The 9,597-nt window shown below is 45.1% G+C and overlaps 1 protein-coding gene across 3 annotated transcripts in view; it reads left to right on the top strand.

Annotated features, from left to right (window-relative positions):
* The window catches only part of LOC102382093 (protein FAM111A), a 14,772-nt gene that overhangs the window by 4,098 nt on the left and 1,077 nt on the right, over positions 1-9,597 (top strand). For 2 of the 3 annotated variants that reach the window (XM_014524578.2, XM_014524579.2), the window contains exons 2-3: positions 1,749-1,848; positions 5,018-7,583. In XM_014524578.2, the coding sequence (XP_014380064.1) occupies positions 1,771-1,848; positions 5,018-6,874 (1,935 nt within the window). In that variant the 5' untranslated portion in view covers positions 1,749-1,770 and the 3' untranslated portion in view covers positions 6,875-7,583. Of the gene's footprint in view, positions 1-1,748; positions 1,849-5,017; positions 7,584-9,597 lie in introns of those variants that run through there. The other variant, XR_003096181.1, reaches the window with a different exon arrangement.

The following is a 9,597-nucleotide window of genomic DNA, read 5'->3' as shown; positions in this document are numbered from 1 at the left end:
GGCAGCAGCCGGTGAGTCAAGGTTTTTTTGTTTTTTAATGGGCCGGAGCTGGGGCAGGCAGGGCAGCCATGGGGGAGCTAGGACAGTGGATGCGGAGTGCTCAGGGGGGCTAGGGAAGCAGGCAGGGGATGGGGCCTGGCAGGGGTCCCCCTATGGTCCCCTCCACCCTCCTCCAGCCCCCCTTCCCTGCCCTCTACTTACCTGCATGGAATCTGGGTCCATCTCCCTGCTGCAGCAAGCGGGGCCTGCCTGAATTTCTGTAGCTCTCCAAACCTTTTCCATATAGATTTGGAGAGCTTCAAATCGATTCAGACCTTTTAGTTGATCCCCTGATTCGATTCGGATTCGGGGATTCAGCCGGTGTGGTTCTGTTCTCTCCCTCATTCTTTAGCTGTGAAGAGACTTTCAGGGGGAACCCTCTGTCTGACAGTCTTTTCTAATGATTTTAAAAATAGTATTAACTGTTCTTTGAATAAAAGAAAAAGTGTTAGCTAGGAGAAGCTGCAGCAGTAATTTTTGATGAAGTCCAGTCCTGTTTCTTCTTTATAATAAATTCACACAAAATGTGAGAGGCAGAGGAAATGCAACTCCTGTCTCTAGTGCTGACTTCCTGGAAGTTTCACTTCCAGAAAAGCCTGGCAAACATGTTTTTTTATGTCATTCTGTTAAAGTGTGTGTTTTGTTTTGTTGTCTTGGCAGTAAAGACAAACTCTGATTAGGAAAACAAAGAAATGATTCAGAGGAGGGAGACAGCACAGAAGGGGCGGTACAAGCAATAGAAACCTCTTACATTAGCTGATACCAGCTAACAGCCTATATTATCATTGATCTGCTTTGGCTCCAGTCCTTTGAACTGCTTGATGACCATTTTCAAATGAGGATAACAAAGGTGCTGTGGTGGACTGAGGGGTCCCCAGAGGCAGTAGAAGCAGCTATGATGTAGCATCCCATTCCTTCCAGTCCAGGTACCCTGCTGTTCCTCTCAGCGACCCTCTCAGACAAAGCAGCATCCACGAAGGGGCAGCAGTGGCATCCCCTAAACACTAATTAACCACAGACAAAAGTGAGGATGCCAGTTATCAACAACAACCCCTCCCATTTCTCAGCTTTTTGCCATGCCGGCCCAGCACTTTGGAGCCTAGCATATCCCCATTTACCATATTTCTCATAAGGCTTTCCTGTCTGTCCCATTCTTTTCCTAACCTTTGCCAAAAAGTACTAGTGCTGTGAGTGTGAGTGGACCTGTGCTTAGAACAAGCTTCTTTGTGCAGGCCCATAGATGAAGGTCTGCGGAGAGAAAAGGAGCAGTTATTCTGTCCATATGCTGCTGGAGGGGAACAGCCAGCATCACTAGAACCCTGCTTCATAGAGCTGCCTTCTCTCTTCTTCTCTTTGGCACTGGCTGCTCCCTTCCCTTCTGACCCCCTCCTTGGGTCTGGTTCCATTTAAGTTGATTCAGAGATACAGTTATCCCCTTCCCTTCACTGGATCTGGCCTATGCCTGGGTCACTGGGAGGAGCTTCTAGTACTGGGGAAATCAATCATTAGCTTTCTAGAGTGACCCAGAGTTCCAGCCAGCTAGTGCAGACCAGGGACATTTTCTTCACACACAGTGGACCCTGGGTATCCAGGAATCTTCTGGAGAGAGAAGTGTTACAAAGGAAAAATAAAGAGACAAAAATGTGTATCTAGATTACCTGTTCCCTCTTGCTCTGTTGTGCGTCAAAAATGTTGTTTTGTCTCCCCAGTTACATCTACTTGTGAGTCATCATGAGTGGTCTTGATAAGCCCCATTCTCCCAGGACACCCAGCACATCCAGTAATAAGGGCAGCAAGACCTCCACTGAGGTAAGGTATTTTGTTCTAACCATATTCATGCACCTTCCTCCCATGAGGCTCAAAGGAGACAGAGGCTGTGGTGGAGATTCGATGTTGCCAACTGCAAGTGTTCACAACTCATGAGTCAGTCACTTCAAAGTTGCCTTAAGAGTCATGAGAGTCTCAAAGTCCTCTTGTTGGCTACAAAGGACCAACTCACGGGATCATAATAAATTCTAGTTTATTAGATGGGATGTAAAGTTACCAATAAAGTCATAAATGCAAACTTTGAGTTATGGGTGGTACTGGTCACCTTAGCACATACACACACACATGCATTTACTCATTCAAACCCATGTAATATCATGTATAGTAGCTGCTATAGTGATTGAGAGCATTGGTGTCAGTATATCTACCTATCCAAGGCCCTGGAGTCTGCTGTCGATGGTCAGCTTCCTTCAAGGCAATGTCTTCTCCAGGAGGGGGTCACCTGCTTGTCCTTCTGTCTCGGTAAGTCAGGTGCTGGATGAGAGGGCACCACTGAGGTTCACACTTGATTGCCTTTTATCCCTTTCTGGCGGACTTGTGTGATCCCCCAGCATCATCTTGGCTACCCAATCCAGAGGTCGCTGTCCCATGTGGGTCTTGAGTAGCACCTGACAGCTGTTAGTCACAGGGGTCTTGCCTGCTGGTAGTGCAGTTTTGGGAGTCAGTTTGTGATTTTGATTAATTAACAATGGCATTGTTCAGGGTTGCAGGAATAGTCAATAGGGTGGGTGCTTAGTTCCAGGAATCAACTCTTTAGCTTGATTAGCTTAAAATGGAGTTTGATTGTCACTTAGTTACCTACTGATGATCACCATTCATTCTCATTCACTCAAGGGACTGCCCAATATAACAGATTTTATCACTTTACAATTACAATTTCAATGCAGTTTTAACAATGGTCCAGGGTATAACTTCATTCTACAAGGAGTACATTCTTTAAGGGTTTAAAAGTATAAAATATAAAATACAAAATGCCATGGTAAAAACAAGACAGATTAAATATAAAAATGCACTGTGAGAAATATATAAAAATGCAATTTGAGGTAGTGAGGATCAAAGACTACTGGGGACAATAAGTGAGTTAGCACAAGGATATATTTACAGTCTTTGCAGTGGATATTTTAGTTCTTTGTTTTCTTTAGTGACACTGAGCTTAATTGATATGTAGATGTAATTTCTAGGTTTCTCCTACAGAAAGCCACTTCAGCTTTCTGGCTTACTCTGAGCCTTGCCACACCCATGCAATGAGTGTGCTAGGACTCTGCCAATACTTAGAAGGAAAAGAAATGCACAAAATGGAGGGGGTGCAGGCAAGAAGGGGCTTCTGTTATATTAATGTCCAGAAGGGAAATGTACAAAAGGGATTTTCTGCTACACTCTGAGCAGCTCCTCATGGAATAGAACCAGCAGTGGTTTCCTCTTACAAACTGAACTTAAATGTTCCCCAGTGGTACCTGTTATAAATCTGCTGTGTGTGATCTCCTTTGTCAGCAGCCAGTGCTGCCACATGTATGGGCATCTTGTCTTCATGGGTGGGGGGAAGGGTAGAGCCACTAGGAGTTCTGAGGTTTTCAGAGGTTCAGAAGAGAACTGGTGGGGAGGGATGTGGCATGGAGATAGCAGATGTGCAGGGCCACCCATGCTATTGTTGCCTTTTTGGCTTGAGCATGTAAACTGTCTTTGGGGTGTGGCAGAGTTGTTGCCATTAAAGAAGAAAATGGATGCTGAAGTCAGGCATATTTGGGCATATTTTGGGTGTGGTCTTATTTCTCTCCAAAGAGCACCCACAAGATCCCTTTTCCTTGAAGGTAAATAGAAACAATAGAAGCAATAGATAGTTTCCTTGCTTAGGTATCCCCAGCCTGTTTCTCCAACAAACTCTGTGTCCCCAAAACTTCATCTTGCTGCTTCCTCTCAGGGTCATGCTCCCAGTGACCAGCTCTCTAACTTTGAGCTCCAAAGCTGCAAACCTAGCTTCCATGTCTCTGTGTTTCTGGGAATTGCCTGTTAACATTCATGGGGCAGCACTACTCAGGCTTTGCCATAAGGGCTACTGTGGCGGGTGGAATGGGTGGAGGGCAGCCGGAGCCAGACCCCCGTGCTCTGAGACAGGAGCCACCCAGCTGAAGCTCCCCAACCCTGCAGCTGCACAGCAGGAGTGGGAGCAAGAAGAGGAGCCGCCGCTGGAGACAAGGGGATCAGAGCAGCTCTAGCAGCCCAGGCTTGGCCAGCACGTGCAGTTTCCAGTGGTGCTGTTCCTGGTGTGCTTACTGCTGGCCAGGTGCTGCTGCTCCATTTGACTTCAGCGGTAGCTCCTTCTGCTCCTGCCCCTGCCCCTGCCCCTGCTGTGCCACTCCTCATGCTGGGCTGATTGGGGAGGGAAGCATTAGCCAGGCAGCTCCTGCTGGAGGCGAGAGGAGCAGAGCAGCACCTGGCCAGCTGCAACCACACCAGGAACAGGCCCGTCAGAAGCTGCCCACTGGCCAGGGCTGGGGCTGGGCTGAGGCCAAGCTGGCAGGTGCGGGCTGCCCTGGAAAGGGCTCAGCCCCATGTAGAGTGCCACAGGGGCAGCTGCAGGCCATGTAACCTGGGCAAACTCTGCTGCACACACACCCTGCCTCCCCCTCCATGCAATAAGGCCCTATTTTGCTTCATTATTTGGCCCGGACTGCTTAGAATGGCCTTTGCCTTCAGCTAAATTATTGATTGTATTTGGGTCCCAAACTCACTTGATGACAGCATTAGCACTTTCCAGCAAAATGTTAATGTTCATATAATCCCATTGTATATTAGTAGTGGAATCTGGGCTTTTTAGTAAAGGGGCTGCAAGAGGAACTATGGGATACAACTCCCTGTAGATATACCAGCAACAGCAAAAAATGTCTTCTTGCCCAATCTGACCAGAACTGATGGTCTTTTCAAAGAAAAGACTACAGAGCATCATGCTTTACACCAAAATAGTGGACAGTGGGGCAGAACTAAGTAGACTGATGAATTGTTTGTGAAAGATGTTTCAAGGAATTCATGATCAGTAAAGTTCATAGTTAGGTACCTATTAGAACCTTGAATTAAAAGAGTTCTCTTGTCATCTGGGATACAACACAAAGCATAAATGGCTGAATCATATTTTTCTGTTGTTTCATTTGCTCAGCCCACAGATCCAGAGAATCTGTCTTCTGCCCTGCTCAGCCTAAAGACTGAAAGGCCATCTAGCCCCTCCACAGAAAATCAAAACTGTAATGGTATAAGAACCCCTAAATTGCATACCCAGGGTTTGGTACGCTTCACAATTGATGCAAAAGGTGTGAAGCATGTAATAGAAGGTGAAGCAGATGAAAGTATATCCCGTGCCATGAGGAAATGGGAAGATAATTCAGGTCTGATGCTGACAAAGAAAAACAAGGATATATGGCTGCTGGGGCAAGATATGATTGAAGGGTTTGTGAATTTGGGAATGCCCCTCAAGTGCCTCCCTCAAGAGTCTGAGCCCCACTTTACAGTGAACTATTATAAAGTGACGGGAAATCAACAAGATGGACAGCAGGGATACCGTCAGTATGACAGCACAGGGACTGAATGTGTCATATTTTATATCAAGTCTTGTGGAAGGCAAGGAGGGAACGCTGGTACTCAACCTAGGAAGATACTTTTATGCCAAAACATTGTAAAGTCACGTGCCAATGTCTGTATCTTTGCCCCAAAAGGGGAGACCATTAAGGAAGCTCTATGCGAGGATGGACGATTTCTCCCCATCCTGAAGGAAGGACAATGGAAACTGGTGGATGACAATAATGTGGTTTCACTTAATAACTATTATGTTGATAGAATTGCCAATAAGATTTATACAGTGGAGTTTTGTAACAATGTATGTAACATCACCACTGGCCCATCAAGGAGTGAGGAGCTTGCCACAGCCTCTCCTGGACAGCACGACCAAGCCAGTCATTCTGTTAAACAGTCTGAGTTGGATCCTAAGTTGAAGGAGCAAAAGAAATGGATTGAATACTTCTTTGAGAAGGAAGTGGAAGAGCGCACAATGAAACGAAAGAAAAAAGTGACCCTTAAAACTGTGTTAGAACTACATAGAAAGCAGTTTAGTAAGACAACAAAGAACTCTACTCCAGTCCGTGTGCATAAACTTTTGGCTGAGCGCAGTGCATCAGTGGGGTATATAAAGTGGAACTACCATGGAATGGCGAGTTCTGGCACTTGTTTTGCTTTACATGAGGGGTACATCCTCACATGCTATCATATATTCAGTGAGCAGCTAGGACAAGGATTTGAGCAGTACTGGGCAGAACTTAGTCAATTTGTCAGGATTAAGTTTTCTTATGAAGATCAGCAAATAAAAGATGACTGGTTTTTTGTTGAGCCATGCTTGGAAATGGTAGAGAACACTCTGGATTATGTTGTCGTGAAACTGAAAAAAGAAAATGCTGAATTCCCAGGTGGATTGGCACAACATTATTCTCCCCCACCCCCTTTTGGCCTGATCTATATTATTGGCCATCCAGATGGAAAAGAGAAATCCACAGATGGCTGCTCTATAATAACTCCACTAGAGCGGGGCTGGAGGTGCATTGAACGCTTGCAGGAAAAGCGCAAAGAGGACTGCAGTCCCACCACTTGTGGTCCATACCATGACAGTTGCATCCATATATTCACCCCAAGGAGTTTCCAGGAAGTGGTTTCCGATAAGAATAAAGTCACATATGACACTAGCTTCTTCTTCGGCTCTTCTGGTTCACCTGTGTTCAGTGCATCCGGGCAACTGATTGCCATGCATGCTGGTGGCTATGTGTACAATTACCATGCACAAGAGCACAGCATTATTGAGTGGGGCTATTCCATGGAGGCCATTTTTAAAGACTTAGAAAATAAGGTTCCAGGGTGGTTTGAGTCTAGAGAGTTTATGAGAGGTTCAGAAGGTCCTACTGGTGGCAATGAGGCAGATGTGAGGAAGTTGCCAGCTGATGTGATAATGGAAAGTGACAGTGGCTCAGAATAAAACTCATCAGGATCTCTAATAGTTGGTCACTGAATCCCTGTGATGCTTTTTCTACTGCCAGTTCCCACTAATGTCACCACTGGGCTATTTGCCAGAATTCTTTTATCTCTGCTTCTTTCAGCCTTCATTATCCAGCAGAATTGAATTCTGTTATTGTCCACTACTCAAAACCTGTTCAGCTTCTTTGGGCTCATTGGATCCATGCAAGTGATCACTGCATTCATACCCCCTGGGAGGTGGTGCTGGGAGGAGAAGAGCAATGTCATCCTGGAGCACCTTAGTTGTTTGGCTGTCTAGCAAGCATCTGCACTGTCCTTACTTCAAAATAATTGTAACTGAGTTTCAGAATAATTGTAATTGAGCAATCCCAGGCAATAAAATGCCATGTTTTATCTTGGACAGACAAACCTGGCTTTCTGAGGCTGTTTTTTCTAATGATGAAGTAACAAAGGATCAAGAGAGAAAATGCTAAACCACATGCTGAATCCAGAACTGTGCAGCTTTGATGTTCTGTTTGTTTTTTTTAAATTAGGTAACATACATTTTTAAATCTTAACCTTTTTAAGGCTTGGTCCCAAGCACTAGCACATCATGGAGTAAGACCTTGGTTACACCCTTTGCTCCAGTCTAAATGTTGTCACGTGGGGCCAGGACAACTCTCAGGATCTCAGAATCGCACTGTTAGATGGGAGAGTGTGACACAATTGCACATATACACACAAAAATCAATTAGACGCATACACAGACACCAGGTGCATATACACACAGTACCAACTCAGGCACATACACATCCAAGATTGCCAGTCTAAGCACATGCACACCTATCACCAATTCCAGCCCATACACACTATACACACCAAAAATTAGACAAAATCAGCTGTCAATACCCACACACCAAGTACACATACATGGATCACTAATTCACATACGATGATATATATCATACACCACACACCTACATACAGGTGAGTTCCTAACTTAGGTGGTGTGGTGTGTATGTGTGTGCTTAGGGTACTTGGGATACCTAGGGTGCTTGGTAACTATGGGAGGGGAGTCAAGGGTCAAAGATTTCCAAAAGGAGGGGAAGAAGGAAGATGAATGGGGGTTAAAATGAGAGAGGGGAAAATAAGAGAGTGAAAGTTGCCAAGGCCAGGATTAGAATCAGCAGACTGGAGGGGAGCTGGGGTTACTTGAGGTTAATGTGCCCCGGGGATACTCTGGGTCACCTGGTGCTGGGGTGGAAGCAAGGGGAAAAGCCCGGTGGCAAGGAAGAGACAGCCAGGAAACTGAGAGGCAGAAAGCTGGGAGATAGCTGGGAAATCAAGGAGGAAGGTCAGGAGGTCAGTAAGACAAAAAGCCAACTCAGGGTTTCAAAATAACAGGTTTATTAAACAGACAACACACTACACAGCTCCACAAAGTTATTGGTTCCCACACACACACACACACACACACACACACACACACACACACACACTCACATACATACCCACACAATGGTAACAGGAGAGGAAAAGGCTTGGTGGAGGGATTGAAGTCAAGGTGTATGGGGACAGAGTCCAGGTCCTTTGCTTGGGGAAGGAAGGTGGGTGATAGCTACCTATCCTGGGCTGTGAGTTGATCCTCAATGGCCTGTTGGGGTCTTCTCCAACAAGGTGTTATCCAGAATGGAGTTGCCAGCAGGGCCTCTGGGTGGATAGGTGGTGTGGCGTGGTGCTGGTCCAGATGGAGAGGGCGTCCAACTGGGTCTGTCTTCACTACCCCTTTTTATAGGGGCAGACCTTCTATGACCCTAGTGGTAGAGGCATGCCCAGGCAAGGGTCAGCCCTGATGTACTGAGCATGTACACTCCAGACAAGGACATGCAGTTCCAGGTGTCTGTATTGCAATAGTGGGTTGGCTGATCTCTGTAGGGTCTTTGTCTTTCAAATGCTGGGTCCATGGTTCTTGAGTGAGCCAATGGAAGACAAAAGTCTGGTCATTTTGCTGATGGTCCAGTCGTTGAGTTGATTATTCAGTATAGGCCTGCTACCATTGTATCTCAAGCAGCCTCTTTCATCCCCATTCATTCAGGAATCAATTTACATGAGACTGGTTAGACATGAGTCATAGGTTACACCCGGGCAGAGGACACAAGATGGAGGCTTGACATACAAAATGGAAACTAGACATTACTTATGCTAACTTACACATGTAGGCCTAAATCATATGAATTCATTATAAAACAGTAAAAATGAATACACACATAATAGGAACATAATATAATACAATATAAAATAGTAAAAATCAATACAAACATAATAGAACATTATTTACAATATAAAAGGGGCTTGTTACTATAAGGGAGTATAAGAACTTAGCTTAGCTTACCTAATACTACTTGTAATTATTTATAAGGGATAGGGAGGGCAGAGAAAAAGTCAGAAATGGTTGGGGAAGGGGAGGGAATGTATTTTTAAATAATAGAAAAAAGAAAAACTGGGGGTTTTGCTACATATTAATGAATAGATTTTACTGATGTAGGGATTTGCACTAGTTAACTCAAATCATCATAGCGGCACACTTCCAATAAAACCTGCACAATATTCTTCTGTAAGCAAGGCCTAGAAACCAATGGAGTCTTTTGGGAACAAGTCAATGTGGAAAAACACTTTTGACACTGGCAAACATTGGAGTGAGTTATAATGATTCCTAATACTGTTGCTTACTAGGATGAAAATGAA

The sequence above is a fragment of the Alligator sinensis genome, unplaced genomic scaffold (assembly GCF_000455745.1).
Source record: "Alligator sinensis unplaced genomic scaffold, ASM45574v1 scaffold998_1, whole genome shotgun sequence".
Lineage (NCBI taxonomy): Eukaryota > Metazoa > Chordata > Crocodylia > Alligatoridae > Alligator > Alligator sinensis.
Note: the sequence above shows the minus strand (reverse complement) of the source record. Positions and strands in the feature narration are given on the sequence as shown.